General features: G+C 33.8%; 1 protein-coding gene across 2 annotated transcripts; it reads left to right on the forward strand.

The window, feature by feature from the left end:
- The first annotated feature begins 45 nt into the window (after positions 1-45).
- LOC111715190 (daf-12-interacting protein 1) lies at positions 46-21,465 on the forward strand. Of its 2 annotated transcripts, XR_002768181.1 has the most exons (24): positions 46-177; positions 2,193-2,228; positions 2,435-2,489; positions 3,209-3,245; positions 3,486-3,507; positions 4,247-4,322; positions 5,250-5,297; positions 5,988-6,078; positions 7,961-8,402; positions 9,117-9,204; positions 9,587-9,631; positions 9,897-10,003; positions 10,176-10,969; positions 11,177-11,217; positions 11,588-11,658; positions 12,698-13,140; positions 13,318-16,144; positions 16,368-16,447; positions 17,802-17,925; positions 18,327-18,599; positions 18,693-18,745; positions 19,336-19,404; positions 19,669-19,730; positions 20,525-21,465. XR_002768181.1 is itself a non-coding variant. In XM_023490469.1 (20 exons), exons 1-20 carry the CDS (start codon positions 119-121, stop codon positions 18,454-18,456), a joined length of 5,616 nt encoding a protein of 1,871 aa, XP_023346237.1. In that variant the 5' UTR covers positions 46-118; the 3' UTR covers positions 18,457-18,665. The 2 variants fall into 2 exon arrangements, 1 of the variants encoding a protein (XP_023346237.1); XM_023490469.1 differs by lacking the exons at positions 18,693-18,745; positions 19,336-19,404; positions 19,669-19,730; positions 20,525-21,465 and having other exon boundaries at positions 18,327-18,665.
- Positions 21,466-21,824: the final 359 nt, after the last annotated feature.

Genomic DNA, 21,824 nt, shown 5'->3' on the forward strand with positions numbered 1-21,824 from the left:
GTGCTTTTAATTCTCGGCAATAAATATCAAATTGTTTTTGTTAAAAACGCCTGTGAGTTACCTTGCATGCGTTTAAGACGTTTTTTCATTATTTCTGTTTCAGAAATCTAAATACAGAATGAAGTGGATACCGGTTTCAGAACAGGAGCTCAGATCCTACGACGACCCTCCTCACGGGTAGAATTAGAATTAACTACTATTTTAACATTTTTTATTCTTTTAGCTTTAATATAATCATTTTTTGGCCGAGTTAAAGCGTGGAGAAAAATATTTAACTTATACGTAATATAAAGGGGTAAAACTAACTCCCTTTTAAATATTTTTACCTTAAAATCCATTTATTTCTCCAAGCTTTGCGAAGTAACCCTTAAAATATGTACATAACAATGGTGGGGGGGGGGGGGGGGTTAAAGAAAACACAAAGTCTCAGACTTTTTGTAGTATTTTATGATTAGCTTTTTTTTGAATTGGACTTTTTACTGCGCCGGCAGATATTTTTGATTTTTAAGTTAAAGGTTTAATACTCTATTGTTCCTAATGGGTGTTCAGTGGTTACTTAATAAAAAAGTTTTTATTACCTTTTACAAGTCTGTTATAATAGAAACTACTTGCACTGTTATAATAAATAATTTCAAGTCGGAAAGCAGAGGAAAATAGTAAATTTTTAATCGGAAATAAAATATTTTTATTTTTATTCTATTCGACAATCGTTTCCGATCAGAAGTCCGCTATCACTTCTCTCATTGTACGAGTTGTGTTAGTTTTCCCATCCCATGTCCCCATGTTCCCAGTAATATTTAGAGATAAGATAATTAGTTTACATTCACATGAGCATTGATAAGGCTGTACAATAATTTATTTAACTACGGTGGTAGGCGATTATATCAATATAATGAAGACTACATTTTAATTCAAGTTTCAAGTGTTAACAAGCTTTTTTTCGAATTACAGTTTACAAGTAAATAAAAAGAAGGGTTTTTATTGCCAGCTTCTCTTTGTTTCCATGTTTTTGTGGATCCATTCTTTTAGATATTAATCAAAATTGAAATCGAAAGTCGTCCTCATCCTCATTATTCTCTATCTGTATTTAAATTTGGCTTGTCTGTCTGTTTGTTTGATTGTTTGGATCCAATAAACGTCAAAACGGCTGAACCGATCGGGCCCAAAATTTTTGTGGGACATCACGTAAAAAATCCGCAAAATTTTTTTCTTCTTTGTTTTAAAATGTAAAAAAGAGCATGTTCACAATTTAAATAGAAAATGGGCGCAAGCCTAGCATTGATATATTCGCCTACCATTGAAGATTAGAACTCTAAGAGCTAACTTTAATGAATTTAATAATTTCTTGTTTTCACCATGCAAGAGGACTGCAAACACGTAGGAATTGGCATTGTTATAGCGAAGACGATATTTACGTTATTATTATTTGAAATTGTAGCATAAATTAATAAATTAATGCACCTTTGATATTCAAGTACAATTCTGTTAAAAGTTTAACTGTACCAATGTACAGTGCAGTACTAATAAGTGAACTTTTAGGTATATTTTTTGTCCCCTACACTGTTGCAAAACTAATTATAGAATCTATTTAATATGGAGATTATATATTTGAACTTATGTCGTTAGAACCAGGTGCGCAACTAGGGGGGGGGGGGAAGGTGGGAAAGGTCCCCCTAGCCTGATTTGAAATTTGTTCATATTATCATTTTTTGGTTTATATATACGTTTTTGTCTAATTCAACAATGTTTTATAGCTTCAGTTGATATTTTTTGGTCATAATTTTATAGTTATTATTTAACTTTCAATTGAACTACTACACATGGATTCATGTGTGTAGTTAAACAATTCTTGCCATATTCTATATGCTCTAACAGTAGTATATTTAACAGTTTATCAATCGCATCAGGTATCTAATAATATATGTCCTAGCATAGATTAAATGTCGTCGTTGTTATACCAGTGCTAATTAGTGATTGCGCAAAAGTCTAGCAGTGCGGCGGGGTAATTTAACTTAACATGTTTTAAAAAGTAGCAAAGCTAAACCTTTTTTTTGTTCGGTAAATTTTTAAAAGATTTAAATTTACTGTTCTGCGAACCGAGCAAAAGTATGGAAAGCTCTATTTTCTTTTTTTTTACAAACTTTTTTACTCTTGGTGTAATTTCGCTTGTTGTCTTTCATATTTTAATTTAGATTGTCTGACGTCACAAAAGACCTTTGGGAGTTAAGGTAAAACTTATTTATTTTTTAGCTTTTGGAAATATTTCAACTTTTTAATACTCAGACACCAGGCATTGTGAATTCTTTTAACGAAATATTTTAAGCTGCGGCATGGAAAAGTTTTCAAAATTGTATCAATAAATAAAAGTTAAGTGATTGTGTATAACTTTAGTTATACATTTAAAGTCATAAAATTAACAATAATATTATTTAAGTCCAAAAGTTCGGAGTATTGTCAGAGACCGAATAACTTATAAAAAAGGAATCAAGGTAAATAAATATACTTATAATTAAACATTGTGAAATCTCAAGTAGTTGGTTTACTTTCTGATCTGATTAATTTGCTTTGTCTTAACTTCTAGGCTGTTCCGATGTCGGAAATTTTCTGTTTAGTAAAGTTAATCTTAAACGCTTGATCTCTATATCCAATGTGGGCACTATAAAGGCTTGATCCCACAAGGGTACAATAACTAGGGATTATTAAATAGGAATTAAATTAACCCGTTGGTCAGCGCAAGATGAAGATTAATGCTTGAATCCGAAATTCACAACACACTGAGTTCAGTTTTGTTGTCGTTTTCCATAGTTTAAAATCTCACCAAAGAAAATTGCCAGTTTTTCATGTCTGGTCTTTTTAAAGTATTTACGTTTTTTGACGGAGGCTCAGTCCTGACTTCTGCGGAATGATGTTTATCTGTCCGTCTAGATTAAACGTTGAAGCGGTGACAAATTTTTTATTGACACGCACATGACCCCAGAGGAAGATTTATGACTGGTCAAAATTAAAAAGATGTTCTGTTGCCCAGTAAAATTGTTGACATTTATTATTTTTGAAAATGCACCAATTTAAACATAGTACGATGAAAAATTTCGACTTGAAAATCCACAGTTCAAATCTAAAATTGTTTAGCTATATGGAACGTAAGGTGCTCGTTAAGTCTAGTAATAAATTGTAAGATGTCTCAATTTCAATTATATATTTTTTACAGGATCTCTTTTTCTGCCTTTACGAGATAGAGAGTGGAGGTATTAATGTTTTATAGAATTAAAATTTTTAATATTGATAACCATTCTTTAGTTTTAATTAATTTAATTTTATCTTTTATTATTTTGTCTTTACCTTTTAAGTGACATTTCCTATCAAAGCGTGCTTTTAATGGAGAAACAAAACTAAAACCTAATGTGATTCAGGATTTAATTGGAAGACGGACTTCGTCCTTTTCCCACCTTTTTTGTGTGTTTTGTTTAATTATATTTATTGTTTAGACATATGTACTTTTGAAGAAAGGTTTGGCAGAAGCAGATATTCATTTGTTCAATATATTTTCCTCTTAGTGTAATATACATAATAGTTCTCCAAAGCTTTCCTTAAATAGTAACTTTTTATTCTGTTTTATCGTGAATTAAGAAAATAAATTCAAGTGGCAATACGTACACGTTAATACCCGCCAAACATAAATATATTATACTAGGCTTTTAGGGCCCATCTTATATTTTAATTTAATTTAATTTAATTTTGTGTACATCGTAAAACAAAACAAAAAAGTTCGCGGATTTTAACAAAAAATTTCGTGGATTTTCAAAATGTTCAAAAATATAATGAAAATTGAATTTTGAAGGAGACAAATATTTAAAATTTTGAATATTCATAAACCTTCCCTGTTGCCACGTGAGGTCCCACACAAAATTTGGGCATGATCGGTTCAGCCGTTTTGTCGTTTTTTGGATACAAACAAACAAACAAACAGACAAGCTAAATTTAAATAGAGACCGAATTGGCTAACCTTTTTTGAGGGAACCCATGGGTACATTGTGGGTACTATAGGCTAAAAACCGTTTTTTACGAAAAGTGTTTTTTAAATCGATTTTTTTTATTATAAATTCTGAATTTCCTTTTCAAGTGTTTTTTTTTAATTTCAAGGGCAACGCCGGGACCTAGAGCTAGTTTACTAATAATTCCGCCTAACATAAATGTTAACATGCTAAAATCCGCCAAATAAGTTCTGATTAATATCTGCCTCTGTCAGCTATGAGGGAATTATAAGTCATCTGAACGAATACAAGGCTCATCGGATTAATAAAGAAACAAGAAACAGTATTCGTGTAAGTATAATTTTTAGTGCTTAAAGCTCCCCCCCCCCTCCTCCCTCCCTTCATTCCTGTCTATTTTATAATGTTTATTTTTTCGATTTTCATATCTATTTTTGCATAATATTTTGATATAAACATTAAAATTCAATTTTGCATTTTTTAATGTTAATTAACATAATCAAACAATTTATTAAAAAGTTTATAATTTCCAGTGCGGTCTTACTTTTTCAAATTTTCTATTTTCAGGTTTTAAATTTGATTTTATACATAAGACAGGTTACTATTGCACGGGTATACTAAGGACTGCAAACATTGACAAATCGTAGTCTTATTTGGGGCTGCAAATATAAAAAGCGTAGTCTTGCTTGGGGCTTCAGTATAAAAATCGTAGTCTTGCTTGGGACTTCAAAAAAAATATCGTAGCCTTACTGCCACACACTATAAGATTCTAGCATGTTGGAATTTTTCAACATGTTTGTGTGAACCTTGGATATATCAAAGTTTTTCTATTTGATCCAGCAAAATTTAAGTTTTGAATATAAAAGATGTTCTCTGAGCACATAAAATCAGATAACATACAGATAAAAGTGGCAACTTCCTAAGGGTATTTTGCCAGTGGCAACTTCTCAAATGTGAAATTTCCCGAGTGGTAACTTCCCAAGTATGTCTTAGCCGGAGCGCTCGGTCCCCTGTCTGTTCTAGCCGCGGTGCTCGGCCACTAGCCCATCCTAGCCACAGAGCTCGGCCCAAATTGCAGCCTGCGGCGTCTCAGAGGGCCTAACCTAACCGTTGGGAAGTTGTCGTTTGGGAAATTGCACATTTGGGTAGTTGCCACTTGCGAAATTGACACTTGGAAAGTCGCTCTTGGGAAAATACCTTTGGGAAAATGCCTTTGGGAAAATGCCTTTGGGAACGTACCTAACAACTTATTTTTTTCAGAGTGAAGCAAAAAATCGACGAATTCGGCGTGCTAAACTGAAAAGTGAGGTAGGTTACCTTACAGGGTTACCCTCAAAGGATGAGACTAAACGGACGATTCAACATTCTTTAAATATGAAGATGTGAAAATTAGATCTTGTTTTTTGTCTTTACTATAGTCTTTTAATGGTTTACTAAATGCTTTTGTAAAGAAAGAAGCTTTTTTTCAAAACCAGGGGAGCATGGATGTTAAAAATAACTCAATTAATTCCGTACAGTCGTCTCTGAAGTCTCGTCCTCTGCAGACTACGCAACCAGGTTTTCTGATTTCTATCTTCTGTAAAAATCAAATAGAATTTTAACTTTTCTTCTAACTTAAATGGCCGTCTACGTATTCCTTAGTAAAAAGTTTTAGATGCCCGCCCTATTCACAATGGCACCCTTCAGTCTTTGGATCGTTTTCTTAGCTTTCTTGAAAATATATAAATTCTTAAAATTTCCTTCCTTTTCTCAGTTGCGAAAAAATCAACCAATTTTACCGAGAACTTTATAATAAAAATCAATTATCAGATTTATAAAAAACAATGATAACCCCCCCCCCCCATAATTTTTCCATATAAGGTTGTCAATCGGATGCGTAACTATAACGTCTGTTAAGTTTACGTGTATTTTTTTTCTTTAATAATTATATTTCTTTTAACCTATTTTTTTAATAAATAAACATTTTTTTGTGGTGGTAAAAATTGAATTTAATTTCAGAAAACCCCTTCCTCTCTGAAACGAGCTAAAAATCCTTTGGCCAAATCAGATTATGATATTTTTATTACAGCAGCAAACAAAGCAAGATCGGGTAAGTGTAGAGCAATTATTGTGCAGTAGATAAATTCTTCAGTTTAACAATTGATAAGACATCTAGATTCCTTACATGATTATTTTCTTAGGGTGTAGGGTAGCTTGTAGAATATATGTGGGGTTGTAACTTAGAAAATAGTCTGGGGGGGGGGATTACCACCAGTTTGTCGTGAAAATTTATAATTGGTAGGTAAATATACGTAATAATATATAATTGGTAGGTAAATGTACGTAATAATATATAATTGGTAGGTAAATGTACGTAATACTATATGATTGGTAGGTATATGTACGTAATACTATATAATTGGTAGGTAAGTGAACGTAATAATATATGATTGGTAGGTGAATGTACTAAATAATGTATGATTGGTTGGCGAATTTACGTAATAATGTATGATTGGTTGGCGAATGTACGTAATATTGTATGATTGGCTGGTGAATGTACGTAAAAATGTGTGACTGGTTAGTGAATGTATGTAATAATGTAAGATTGGTAGGTGAATGTATGTATGATTAGTAGGTAAATGTATGTATGATTGGTAGGTGAATGTATGTATGGTTGGTAGGTGAATATATGTTATAATGTATGATTGGTAGGTGAATGTACGTATTAATGTATGATTGTTAGGTGATTGTACTAAATAATGTATGATTGGTTGGTGAATGTACGTAATAATGTATGATTGGTTGGTAAGTGTATGCAATAATGTATAATTGGCAGGTGAATGTATGTAATAATGTGTGATTGGTAGGTGAATGTACGTAATAATGTGCGATTGGTAGGTAAATGTACGTAATAATGTATGATTGGTATGTGAATGTATCTAATAATGTTTGATTGGTTGGTGAATGTATGTAATAATGTGTGAGTGGTTAGTGGATGTATGTAATAATGTAAGATTGGTAGGTGAATGTATGTATGATTAGTAGGTAAATGTATGTATGATTGGTAGGTAAATGTATGTATGATTGGTAGGTGAACATATGTTATAATGTATGATTGGTAGGTGAATGTAAGTATTAATGTATGATTGTTAGGTGAATGTACGAAATAATGTATGATTGGTTGGTGAATGTACGTAATAATGTATGGTTGGTTGGTGAATGTATGTAATAATGTATGATTGGTAAGTGAAGGTATGTAATAATGTTTGATTGGTTGGTGAATGTACGTAATAATATATGATTGGTTGGTGAATGTATGTAATAATGTATGATTGGTAGGTGAATGTATGTATGATTGGTAGGTGAATGCATGTAATAATGTATGATTGGCAGGTGAATGTATGTAATAATGTATGATTGGCAGGTGAATGTATGTAATAATGTATGATTGGTAGGTGAATGTATGTATGATTGGTAGGTGAATGCATGTAATAATGTATGAAGGTGAATGTATGTAATAATGTATGATTGGCAGGTGAATGTATGTAATAATGTATGATTGGTAGGTGAATGTATGTAATAATGTATGATTGGTAGGTGAATGTATGTAATAATGTATGATTGGTAGGTGAATGTATGTAATAATGTATTATTGGTATGTGAATGTATGTATGATTGGTTGGTGAATGTATGTTATAATGTATGATTGGTTGGTGAATTTACGTAATAATGTATGACTGGTAGGTGAATGTAAGTAATAATATACCATTGGTAGGTGAATGTACGTAATAATGTATGATTGGTTGGTGAATGTACGTAATAATGTATGATTGGTTGGTGAATGTGCATAATAATGTTTGATTGGTAGGTGAATGTATGTAATAATGTGTGATTGGTAGGTGAACGTACGTAATAATGAATGATTGGTAGGTGAATATACGTAAAAATGTATGATTGTTTAGTGAATTTACGTAATAATGTATGACTGGTAGGTGAAATGGATCGTAGACCTACTATGAGAGATAATGAACAAGAAGAGATGCAAAGGAAGAATGAAGAGAATTTACGAAAAAAGAGGCGTGAAGAAGCACTAATGGAAGAGAAAGGAAAAGAACGACGGGATGAGCAAGAAAGACGACGGGATGAGCAAGAAAGACGGGATGAGCAAGAAAGACGACGGGATGAGCAAGAAAGACGACGGGATGAGCCAAAAAGACGGGATGAGCAAGAAAGACGTCGGGATGAGCAAGAAAGACGGGATGAGCATGAAAGACGACGGGATGAGCAAGATAGAAGATGGGATGAGCAGGAAAGACGGGACAAGAAAGGAAAAAGCCGTAATATGGAAGAAAAACGACAGGAAGATTATCGCCGAAAAGAAGACGAAGGACGCGAAAGAAATCGTGATTATCGATCCAAGAGTGGAGAACACAGGTATGTTTTACAAAATTTTAACTTTTTCCGTACAGATCATAAAAAAATGATTATTGAATTTATTTAATAGTCTTAAAATTTGAAATTTTTCACATTTTCGATCATATTTTCTGTAGCAAACTAAAAATCATACTGTAACTTCGGAAGGGCATCGTTGTCAGGTTCGGGTTTACAAATTCAAGGATTTTTACTTTAGATCTTAAAGAATCTGAAATGTATTGTTTAACACACAACAAAATCCGATTTTCTAAAAGTTTGCTTTTTATTACTTAGGCATTTTTTTTTCTCACGCCCAGGATATGAACCAAAACGATTTTATTAATCGTTCCGGAAATTTTTTTTTGTTGTCTCTGGTCAGAGTACACAATTTTGCATAGAGTAATAAAATATCAAACTTTTGAAATAGATAAAACTCATCAGATTCTTGAAGAGCCTCTAAAAATCCAATACCTTAAATGTTTGAAAACGGACCTCAAAACCTCAATACATCAAAAACCTCAAAACCTCAAAAATCTCAAACCCTCAAAATCTCAAAATCTCAAAACCTCAAAAACCTCTAAACCTCAAAATCTCAAAACCTCAAAACGATGCATATCAGTAATTATAAGTGATGTCTTACGTATTAAGTAATTTGTATTGGTAAAAAACAGGTGTAATTTTTTCCCACGCAAAAAAAAACTCTGTATGGCAAAAACATGTTGTTTTGTTTTTTAGGTTTCCGGAGTTGCGCTCCCGGGATAAACCATATGGTCATGGGATAAATAGATATAGCTCTAGGACTGCCTGGAGCCCACCTAAGCAGGAAAAAAAGATTTTTAAAATCAAGAAAACAATTTAAAATGATGCAGATATTTGGGTCGTGCCTTAAAATAATCAGTATTGGGGGGAAGTAATTTTTGTTGAGATTTCATGTCGAACAATGTTGAAAATGCTTGACATTTATTTTGTTTGCAATGGACAAATTTTTAAAATGGAGGTTTTTGGTGGATACTCTTTGGTGCCTTTTCTGTCAAAACCCTAAACTTGGGAAAATATTTTAATTGAATTTAAACAAAAAAAAATATTTACTAAGTTTTTGGAAGATAAACTTTCAAAGATTTTTCCAGCCCATTTGACGAAGGAAAACAACATGTTTCTGACAAATTAAAAATTTGAAATAGAAATTAATCCTTTCTTTACCGCAGCAAACTTATATCTGCAAAGACTGTGACGAAAGTTTTACAGACCAGGTAGGACGAAGTAACAAGAACTGAGGCCGAATTTAAAGAATTTGAGCCGCGCTTAAATCTAAGCCGCAGCTCAAATATGGTTGGTTCCACTTAAAATCGTATTCAATGTTTCAAGGTTTAAGCCGGCGCTCAATTGAAACCGGTTTTTGGGGGATTTAATACGCAGCTCAAATTCATTAAATTCGGACTCTGTTATTATTATTTTATAGTTTTTATCGACACATAATTAGTAAATATGTATTGTTAATTGTATTGTATATTTAAGCACAAGTACAGTGACCACAGGCACAACAGCGAATACTCAGGAAATTGTTCAGTATCGTCGGAGAGGACGATTAGGGTCGGGGGTCTAGACTTTTCCAGGCAACCAAGGTGAATAGTGTATTTTGCTGGGGAGTGTTTTGCATTTTTAATAGAAACAAAATAAAAGAACTATATGATGAATTTGAGATAAACCTTGACTCCATTAATAATTTAATTAATTTTGTCAAGTCCTTGAAACTAATATTTCGGATGTTTAAGAGCTAATTAAAGTTTTGAATAGGGGATCCAGAGGAAACTCAGCAGTCTTCACCTCTATGGGAGCTAGAGGTTCAAGGCAAGATGATTTAGAACCATCTGAACCCAACAGACTGCCCTCACCTTCGGAGGCTAGTAGATTCAGTAGATATGCAGAACCTAGGGGATATGGTAGATCATCAGATGCTGTAGAAACCACAGGAAATAATAGATCATCAATATCTGCGGAACCTAGAGGAAATTTTGGATCATCAATTACTGTAGAGCAAAAGGGAGATAGTAGTAGATCAACATCTGTTGAAGAAAGCGGAAGTAGAAGATCATCAATTTGTGTAGAACCTAGGCAAAAAAGTAGGTTATCAACTACCAGGGAACGAAGAGGCTCGCCTGCTTCTAGTGAAAGGTTTATAAGACCGTCAAATACAGAGATTGTTGACATGGAGGTAGATTCTCCAGAGTGTATATCTTTATCACCTGAATATTCTCCAGTATCCACTGAATGTACTCCAGTATCCCCTGAATATACTCCAGTATCCACTGAATGTACTCCAGTATCCCCTGAATATTCTCCAGTATCGCCTGAATATACTCCAGTATCCCTTGAATATTCTCCAGTATCGCCTGAATATACTCCAGTATCCCTAGAATGTTCTCCAGTATTACCCGTCTCTGCTCATTCTGTCTCCGTTATGGCCAGTCCTATAAAGCCTGCCTCTGGAACCAAGGTTGGGATTGTAAAACTTCGTCCTCTTGTTGATCTTCTGGAAAGTCCCAATCAAAACTCCAATCCTCAGCAACCAGTACTAGAACAGGAAAAAGGTTGGTAGAAAAATATATGATGAAATTATTGTTTCAAAATCTATTTAAATATTGGGAGTTATTTTTTTTATAAGAGATAAAAACCATATAATTTGTTTTCGATTGTTAATGTTGAGTGAACTTGTAAATTGAGAGCTCAATATTTTATGAAATTATGAGAAGGGCATTAAGAAACAGATAATAAAATTTGTATTACAATTTTTTTAGTTTGGGATGTTCTACAGTGCCTTAAACTAAATGAAAATCAGGTATTTCTCAAATTTCATGTACAGAGAATGCATTTTGATTTGTAATGAGAAAGGTGTGCCTCCCAAATATTGTTAAAATAATTATTTTATTTTATAGAAGTAATAACATATTTTTAGTTTCTATTTTTAGAAAAATGGTAAGGAATTTTGTTACAGTTAACTGGAATTAACTTTGTAATTAATGAAAAAAACAAAAATGAATTTATCATCATTAATGATAAATCTATTTCAAATTCTCAATAAAAAGATATTTAAGAAAAGAAACTATAAGTAGCTTTATCTTCAAATTCTAATATTAAAGAACAATGTGTGTTTTGCAGTTTCTCAGTTATTGTTTCAATTTATATCCTTCCCTTACCTTACTTGTTAGGCATATGACGATATAGCTGAGGCGGAAGAGAACACATATGCAGCTGGTTCTTCTCAGAACTCATCCGTTAGGAACAGCATTCAATATAATAAAAAAATTTACATTAATTTGCAAGGTTTTTTTCATTGCATTTCCCCTTTTCAGCGAAAAATTAATTGGTGTTCATTTTTTCATTTTTAACGAAAAGTTTCAAGATTATTAGTGAAATCGCCTTTTCTACTTTAAATTGAAATTCTTAGGAATTATGGGTCTTTTTAAATTAAGTGAACAAAACCTTCATGTAAGTCTGTACTTTTAACCCTATTCCTGCTGGGGGGGGGGGGTCAATTTGACCCCCCCCCCTGTAATTTTTTTTACATAACTCAAAAAGTATTGGTCTGAGGCTGTTGAAATTTTCTGACTTTTCTTACATACCCAAAGCCCTCCCTTTAGGCCTATAACCGGGCTTTAATACTAACTGCCTGAGTCCTCAGGCACACTGCCTGAATGACTGCTTTTGCCTGTAGCAAACTAAATCTTTGTTTTGACCCACTTTCACTTGTCAGATTTTGATAAAATTTAGCTTTTTGGAAAGCCTATGACATAAGGAAACGGATTGCACAAGTTTTGCGAAAAAATGGCAAATTTTTTGCAAACAACCTGTCAAAGGAAATTTGCACATTTTTAGTTTTCCTTGATTTAAAATCAGGTTATTTAAAATTTTGCAAAAATTTTTGATATTTGAAATGGCATGGTCAAGGGCTTTTCAAAAATGTATAATTTGTCATTTTTTGGACAAATTTTTTTTGCAAACATTTTTACTATAAAACTGGATTTTGCGATAAAAAATTCAATTTTCGCAAATTTGCAAATTTTTTTGCAGATTCTAAAAGTAGAGCACAAGAGCTTTCTAATGATGTATCATATGTCATATTTGGACATAAAACATGGGATTTAGAGGGGGGGGGGGGTCAATTGACCCCCCCCCCAGCGTATCCTGGTTTTCAAGTACCCCAGCAGGGATAGGGTTAAGGACAATTATTATCCCAAAATTATCTCGTTTGTCAAAATATTTTTTAAAGTATGAAAATAACAGGTTTAAGTGTTTTTAATTTTATGCTGTTTATTTAGTTTGGAAAATCGTTTGGAATTAATGGGAGAAAGTCTGCTTTCTTATTTAGCTAAAGATATTGCTCCACATGATCCTGTTTTGACGAGAACAGAGTCTCAAATTGTAAGTCCTGCTAAATCTTATGATAAAATTAGTTCTTTAAGTACAGTTGGTCCGGTAACAGTGAGCCAGGCTCCTCAAATAAACTCGGCTAATCCCAGTTCTTCCTCCGGATCATCAACAGCGTCTAGGTCATCTAACGAAGGTGGCTTTTTATTAACTTTGCCTTCGAGTCTTACGTTTACTCCACCTAAACCTGCTCAACCTGCGCTAATGCCGCTGAAGAAGAAGACCTTCTCCGATTCATTCCCGAATTATGTTCCCGCAGAGCAGGAGAAGAACAAGGAGAAAGAGAAATCTTCTACCAACAAGGAAACCGAACCTGCAGAACAAGATGAATTGGGTAATAAAGCATTTAGTAACAAACAATTTTTTTTTGAAGGCATTATTTCTAGCATTTCCCTGGATTGAATATTAGAAATTAAGTTTGGAAATGATAAAAACAAAGAACTGTATTTGGAATTATTTCTTTTACATGAATTCTTTTAACATGTTTTGATTGTATATTTCATATTTTTAGAGTTGTATCTGGATAAGAAGAGGAAGGGATTCCAGGCTATTGACAAAATCAAGAGCTCTGTAGACCCTCAAACATTAAACAGGATTGGACAGCTAGACGCGGAGAAGAGAAAGGATTTGAATGTGATCAAGGGTGGGGAGGAGATTAAAAAAACTACATTAAAACCACTGCATGGTTCATCCAAAAATCCATTGATTTCTCCCAAAACTCATTCTGTCCCCTCCAAAACTCCTGTAGCCCCTTCTAAAACTAATGCTATCCCCTGCCAGACTCCTGCCGTCACATCCAAAACTGTCACAGACCCAGTCGCCTCAAAAACTGTTCCAGTACACTCAAAAACTGTTCCAGTTAACTCAAAAACTGTCCCAGTTCCCTCTAAAACGGTTCTAGTCCCCTCTAAAGCTGTTTCAGTCCACTCCAAAACTGATGCAGTAACCTCTAAAACTCCTGCCGCCCCCTCTAGAACTTCTACCGTCCTTTCTCTAACTCCTGCCGGCCCCTCTAGAACTGCTCAAATCCCTTCTCTAACTCCTGCCGGCCCCTCGAGAACTGCTCAAATTCCTTCTCTAACTCCTGCCGGCCCCTCTATAACTGCTCAAATCCCTTCTCTAACTCCTGCAGTTCGTCCGAGTATGTCTGCTTTTAGTGAGGAGCAGAGGAAGAGGATTCAGGAGAATGTGAGATTAAAGAAAGCAGAGAAAGAGGCCAAGTTCAAAGCTAAGGAAGAGAAAGCTAAGAAGGAGAAAGAAAAAGAAAGACTGAAGCGAAAATATCAAGAAGAACTTAAAGCTAGGGAAATTGAAATGCTTAAACAGGCGGAAGAAAAAAAGGAAACTGAAAGGAAAATGGAAAAAGAAAAGAAGGAGAAAGAGAAAAGCAGGGAAAAGCAAGAATTAAAACATGACTCAAGGAAAAATTTGAAAAAAGAAAGACAAGTGGAAAAAAGTCTGAAAAACACAAAGAATCTTGACAGGAGAAGGGACAAAGATTCAGAAAATGAAAAACTAAGAAGCATAGCTAAAAAAGTAAACGAACAAAATTTACAAACGCCAGGAGAACTGGATAAAGGAAATGGGCTCAATGATGAAAAGAGTTTAATTAAAAAATCCCATGCAGAAATCTTAAGAGATTTACGTAAAGAGAAAACCAAAATTGAAGAAGAATCAAAGAGATTGCTGACTAACAAATCGGAGACCTCTGTGGACGATTTACCAATTGAAATTAAAAGCAAGAACTTGAAACCTACGGAGTTAAAACATACTAAAGTGTCTTCTCTCGAACCTGAGAAAGAGACTCCCATGGATGTTCTACCTCCTGAAACTGCTCATAAAAACTCGGAAAATATTCAGAAAACATCATGTAATGAAATGGAAGAAAATTCAAGCAATCACAAGACCCTGAATTCTACACAAGACAATTCTGCCTGTGAATCTAGCCTTAATGTTCAGCACAATCCTAAATCTTTTAAGGGTCTTCTAGAACAGGAAACAAGTACTTTTCTGGAATCAAGTAAGCTACCTAATCAAGAAGCTAGTACTAAACCTGTACTAGAACACAGCAAAAACCCTAACCTCGATACTAGAACTAAACCTATTCCGGAACCTAGTAAGAAACAAAGTAGTGATCAATCTTTTCCTGAGCCTATTAGGAAGCCAGAACTTGGAACTATTGCTAAACCAGAACCCATTAAAAACCCTAACCTCGATACTAGAACTAAACCTAATCCGGAACCTAGTAAGAAACAAAGTAGTGATCAATCTTTACCTGAACCTATTAGGAAGCCAGAACTTGGAACTATTGCTAAACCTGTACTAGAACCCAGCAAAAACCCTAACCTCGATACTAGAACTAAACCTAATCCGGAACCTAGTAAGAAACAAAGTAGTGATCAATCTTTACCTGAACCTATTAGGAAGCCAGAACTTGGAACTATTGCTAAACCTGTACTAGAACCCAGCAAAAACCCTAACCTCGATACTAGAACTAAACCTAATCTGGAACCTAGTAAAAAACAAAGTAGTGATCAATCTTTTTCTGAGCCTATTAGGAAGCCAGAACTACTATGTAATGCTAAATCTGCTCCGGAAGCTAGTAAGAAGCCTGGACGTAAAACTAGTACTAAGCCTGTACCGGAGCCTACTAAAGTACCTGAACCTTTACAGAAACCTGTATCTGCAAATAAACTGCAGCCTGTACCTGTCACCAAACAGACTGGGGATATGGTTGACTCTGTTCCTAATTATAAACGTAAGCAACTAGAAAGCACGGAAAGGGGATCAAAACTTCAAAAACGTCAATCCTCTAAGGTCGAACTGTCTGATCTGGACCGGTTAAGGAATATACTGTATCGAGAAAGCTCCGATTCCGATGATTCCGATTCCGACACCGTGAAACAAATATTAGTATCAAGAAAGAATTACTCATCTACAGATAAGACTCATTCGAGTAGTCATGAAGCACACATAGATAAGAAACCCCGTATATCCTCAGAACCTTTAAACAGTTCTTGTCAGTCACTTGATAAAAAATCAGTCAAACTCGATGCAAGTAAATCTAATGTGGATGATTCTACTGTGGGAGATGTTTATCCTATACATGAGAATATCCAGGTAGACGATGAATCTCCAGATCCTGAACCTTTACCTATCGAGATATTATCCGTGAGATCGTTATACAAAGATCCTGAGAGACTGAGCAAGTTCATGGAAACTCTTCCGAACCCTGCGTACACGATATATCATCCTAAACCTGGAGAGATCATTGAACTAAACGATGACGGATCTTCTGGAGATGAAATGTATGATTTAGGAGACAATATTCCTTACAGGTATATTTTGGAATCCAAAGTTATTTAAGAAAAAAATTGTAGTCTTGTAGACCAAAACGTTGGACAAAATATAATTTTTTTTCTGTGGAAGGTTATTGATTGTATTCGCATTGTTTTTTATGACCTATTTTTTTCTTCTTTATTAACCGGAATATGAATTATCCTGGAAAACTGATGGTTTCCAAATTCCACTATTCTATTACCCACGAATTTTAATTTGCAGACTACAGTATACCCGGGCAGTAGAAGTCTCACGAGTTGAGAAACTGAGACATGAAACCTCATTTATTCATCTAGTGGAAGGTAAATTGGAATTGTAGGTGTTAGTTTGAAACCCCGATTTCTTTTGATGATGGGTTTTAGTATTGGCCTGTAAGGCAACAACAAATAAACTGCCCTACCTATGTAATTATAAGTTTACCAGCTAAAATACAATAAAACTTCAGGTGCTGAATACTGAGATACCTATTCAGGGGGGGGGGGGCTATTGGGGCTAAGCCCCCCTAGCTGAAATCTATTGATTTCAGGGGGTTTTCAATTCATGCCCCAACTGATGCTGAGCCCCCTGGAAAGAAAAAAAATTAAGCACCTGGACAAATTCCTGAATACGCCCCTGGCTGAATACTTCTTTTCTTATATAGATATTATATATTACCCTATTAGGACTCATCAGTACGGCTCAATTCATCAAGGTTTGATGGAGCAGTGTTAGCGTGGTTGATTCGTAATCCAAGGATTCACGGTTCAAGCCCCGCCAACTGCAAATAAATGATGAATTGAGCCATACTGAAGAGTCCTAAGAGGGAGGGAACCCCGGACGCCATGAGCCTTCCAGATTTGTTAGGCAGACTGAGCCTCCACTATGCAGACCAAGCCTCCGCTATACTGTGAACGAGCCTCCACCATACAGAACAGCTTTTTTTAAATCTTGGTTTTTATGTGTAATGAAAAATGTTAACAATTTTTTGTTTGACATAGTGGCATGAGAGGTTTCTCAAAGATGAATATTATTTTTACCAAATATTATTAATAGTTCCTAATTATGGCTATGTAGTTCAAATTAAATCTAGAAAATTTGTATCATTTATTTAAATCTTAACATTTTTCAAAAAAAGGTATTGTTTAAATCAAAGATTACATTAAAACAAACTAAATTTACTCCAGAAGTATTTCTCATATCTTCGTTTCTGCGTAAGAATGTTTTAGTATAAATCTTACAAACCACTTTACGAGTCCATATATGTTTTCAATCATGACAACCAATAAATAAATCTAATTTTTAGTAAAATTCCTATGCCACTACATCAAAAAAATTGTTAGCATTTTTCTTTACACATAAAAACCAAAATTTAAAAAAGCTGTTCTGTATGGTGGAGGCTCGTTCACTGCATAGCGAAGGCACGGTCTGCATAGCGTAGGCTTGGTCTGCATAGTGGAGGCTCGCTCTGCCTAGCAAATTTAGGAGGCTCGTGTCTGCATAGCAGAGGCTCATGGCGTCCGGGGGTTCCCTCCCTCGTCTTAATAGGACGGTAATATATATATTATCTTATCTTATGCGAAGAGCTGTGGTATATAGAAATACATTTGTAATAAAAAAGCGAGTTTTATCTGCTTCAAATTCTTGTATCAAATTTCAATCAAATTATGTGTCCACTAGGGGAAGACGACATTACAAAATGTCTGCACTGTCCGCGGTTCCTTAACGATTCTGAAAGCACGTTCAGGATTAATGTAGTGGACAACTCGGCTGTTGTGTACTGCTGCTGTGGTAAAAATTACAAGTAAGTCTTTTTAGATTATTTCTTAAATAGGTGTACAACAAGAACTTCTAATACTTGAGCAATAATTTATGGGTTTAGATTTAAGGGGGGGGGGGTTAAAATATTTGGAAAATTATAATTTTTTTGGAAAAGTATAAAATAAAATTTAAAAAGTTGCTTTTTTATTTATAATTTTTTTCTTCCCCAAAATAATCAAAAATCATTCTTCCCCCTATCCCCGCCCCTAGGGGGGTTGTATTTTGAAAATATACACCCCTCTCAGTTTTCTTCTTAAATAGCCTTTCTTTCAAAATCCCCATAAATCCCCTTATTTCTTGAATATGTGGGTCGAGTTTAGTGAATGAATTCAAAAAATTTACAATCAACTAGATTACTCGTAATATGATTTATTATGTGTAAAGGATTTACAACCTGATAAAACTACCTGGAAGATACCAGGGATATCAAGCACATTCCTTCACTCGGTCTGGATCTGCTCACAGCTTCCATACAAAAAATCAATCCTCTACTTCTTCCACTGGCTCTGCCTAATCTCAGCATCAATTAGATTGCGTCGTTAAACTGTACGCTCGTGGCTCAAACTGATCCAAATTCATGTAATTTAAGAGAAAAGGCAATATTTGTCTGCATAGTACCTGAATATTCTACAAGAAAAGCGAATATATAGAGAAGGGGTAATAATGCTTCACAAAAAATTCTTTATGTGTATGTATTGTATATCTACGGTTGATAAAAAAAAAGTTTAAAATTTGAATATATTTCATAAGAAATGGCGTTGGATCTGCAGTTCGTTTCCGAAGGATTCATCAAGTTTCTAAAGGTAGATTTTAAATTGCCTTTTAATTTTTGCTTTTAATGTTTTTTAAAGAATCATATTTTAGTTCCTATTAACACAGTGAGTCCATATGAAAGGGACTGCGGGAGTAATTTCATCTGATCTCTATTTATAAAATTAGGACACTTGATTAATATTTCTACCCTTAAAACTTATGTCTGTTCAAGGATTAAGATATCCATATTTTTCTAGCTTGAAGTTGTTTGTCTTTAGTAGGGATTTATCCTTAAAAGTTACTTGCGGATATATGCTGCAACGACCAAGTAAATTGTCAGCATGGGCATTTCCATTTTTTTCCGATCATTATATGGAGCCGTAATGAATTCCAGGACAAAATCATGTGCTACGTTTTTCGAAGTATCTTACCAAAATTCTCATTCTTAGCTGAAGTAGATTATAAATTTTGCAAGTGATCCTTCATGAAAAAAAATCAAAAACAACTACAAAAGAACACAACAACAGATATTATAAAACAAAAAATACTAATGTTGTTCTCAAGACTTTAAAATTCTAATGTTGAACTGTTATTTACACTCTTGAACTGTTGTTTTTATTAAACTAATTATATATTCTAGAACTCCAACCAGCCAATGGAGAAACTGACTCAGAGAAACCTAGAGAACCTTTATAACCTTATCTTCAAGGTAACTGAACAGTGTAATTTATTACTTATCCTTGTCTGTGGAGAAAATTAAGTTTATATTTGCCCCCTCTGGGCAGCCATAGGCTCCAACTTATCGGTAGGTTCCAATCAACGGAATCATCTAGAAGTTTTAATTATGTTTTTGTTAGTTTTATTCACATTTTTTTCTAAATGCGTGTTTAATTATATATAAATGAAAAAATAATTGTATAAGTTGTCCCCTCCTATTTGTTTGATTGATATATATATATATATATATATATAGATGGAGTTTGAGAGAAATCAAAATACAAATCTTGGAGAGTTAAAGTTTCCAGAGCTTTCCAGGTACCACTTAAGTCCACCCTGTGACCGGCCAAACCTTGAATTGTTTTTAAAACTTATAAGGTTTTTGAATTGTACAATGTACATGTTTCCTAAAGAGAATTTGTAATTGTTGATACTAAACATTTGCTTTTCATTTAATTAATGAGAGAAGTCGTACCAAAATGGTAGTATTTAGGTTTTACTCCATCCATCCTAGAGCTATTTCCGGGTTCACTTCCAGAACTAAAAATGCCTTGTCAGCGTGTGTAGTAAAATTAGTTGAACTCAGAATTTTTTTGGTTAATGAATAAAGAAAACATAATTTTCTTAAAATAATTCTAATTCTTCGACTGATTCTAATTTTTACAACCGCCATTTTTCTTTTTACACAATACAAACTGTAATTGATTGATTGATGGAACTGTTAGATTTTTCTGTTTTTGATCCGGGATATCCAAACAAAATTAAGTTCCAAAATATTTAGAGGCAAAAAGGCAAAAAAGTTAATTCTGACCGCCAAAAATCTTCCCTGGAGTCATGTGAGTTGCCACAAAAACATTGGGCCTGATCGATTCTCTTGTTTATCATGTTAAGACAAAGATATTGAGTTTTTGACACAAACTCGAATTTTAGAATTCCTATATCGTTTCAACCTCATGGTGTAAACCTATGATAATTCAAACTTCGATGATTTGATTCAACAGTATTTATAGTTTTAAATATCGGGTTGCATAGATATACATAGATTAGAAAATCAGAGTTTGTGACAAGGATTAAAGTTTTGTTTTGCATCTATTTCTTGTTAAAATGTTTAGGCATATGGAGGAGAATGGTATGCTGAAGTTTAACGGCGAAACCGCGGTGTTTAGCCTATAGTAGTCGGAGAAGTTCTTCCTTTTAAATCATTAGTTACACATATTTTTACAACATATTTGCTTAAAACTGAACTACTTTATCTTATAAGAAACTCCTGTGATTATAAAGAACACATTTCATGCATTTATACAACAGAAATTTAATTTCTCGAATTTTAGAAATTTAAATGATTTTATACTTCCAGAGTTTGATGATTGATCTAGATGAAATGTCTAAATTTGATTCTTTTAGCTGACGAGAGCTATATTATTCAGCATGAAAGAAACTGACTTTGCAATCTTCTTAGCAAGGAGTCCAATGGTTCTAGAAATTTTATATGTGTATCCATTAAGAAATGACAATCAAAATTTTTAAGTTTTTGCATTTAAAAGATGTAGTTTGGTGTTTTTTGGGCTAAATTAAATGTCGAGTGCTAAATAAGAGTTTGTTTATTATGTATATTGGACATTGGACTAAGCTTTTATTGTTTTATTAATATTTTACTAAGATTTAAAATTCCTTCAAAGGAATTCAGTCTTTCCTACAATCTCAAATATTGGAATCCATATGTATTTGCTACCGGCTAGGATGAAGCTTTGATATTTCAAATTAGATTATGGAATCCGAAAGAGATAATAGTTTGAAATAGCTAAGGTCTACGACAATGGGTACCAAAGATTTGTGGCAAAGACTCAATTCCTTTAGAAAAAAATCGATATTAAAGTATATTTTAGTGATTAAGAGTTTATGTGCCTTGTCAGACTTTATTTTTAATCAATTTTGATTTTATAATATTTTTGACAATTAATAATTAACCTTTATATTTATAATATCTGTGACAATTAAAAATTAACGTTTATATTTGTTAACTGTTCTAACCAGGAATAAACTACACAGAATAGCATTGGTTAGGATCCGGATCCGTTGGATCCGTAAGATTTTGGCTTCCTGGATCCGGATACACGGATCCGGATTCAATGGGCATACCATCAAGCAAAAACTGAAAAAATAACTCTTAAACACCAAATCTAAACTATTTAAAAAAGAGAATTTATTAAAATTTCCGGATTTCTGAATGTTTCATCAAGTCATGAAAAAGCGAAAAATATAAGACAAAAAACTGTGCTTTGTTAAAAAAATTCAGTAAAGGGGATGGTGGAGTTGGCACATTTGATGTAGGGGGGGGGGGCCCTGCCTTCATTTTTGGTTCAAATCTTGCAATTTTTTGGGTGCACGCCTAATTAGTGATCGAAATTCCTA

Source organism: Eurytemora carolleeae, unplaced genomic scaffold, assembly GCF_000591075.1.
Source record: "Eurytemora carolleeae unplaced genomic scaffold, Eaff_2.0 scaffold1710, whole genome shotgun sequence".
In the NCBI taxonomy this organism is placed as follows: domain Eukaryota; kingdom Metazoa; phylum Arthropoda; class Copepoda; order Calanoida; family Temoridae; genus Eurytemora; species Eurytemora carolleeae.

What these genes read in the sequence shown, in the direction of transcription:
- LOC111715190 (XM_023490469.1), top strand. Translation starts at nt 119, where the DNA reads ATGAAGTGGATACCGGTTTCAGAACAGGAGCTCAGATCCTACGACGAC. An exon ending in CCTGGAGCCCACCTAAGCAG is followed by an intron (nt 9,205 to 9,586) that starts GAAAAAAAGATT and finishes TCTTTACCGCAG; the next exon opens with CAAACTTATATCTGCAAAGA. An exon ending in TCTCAGAACTCATCCGTTAG is followed by an intron (nt 11,659 to 12,697) that starts GAACAGCATTCA and finishes CTGTTTATTTAG; the next exon opens with TTTGGAAAATCGTTTGGAAT.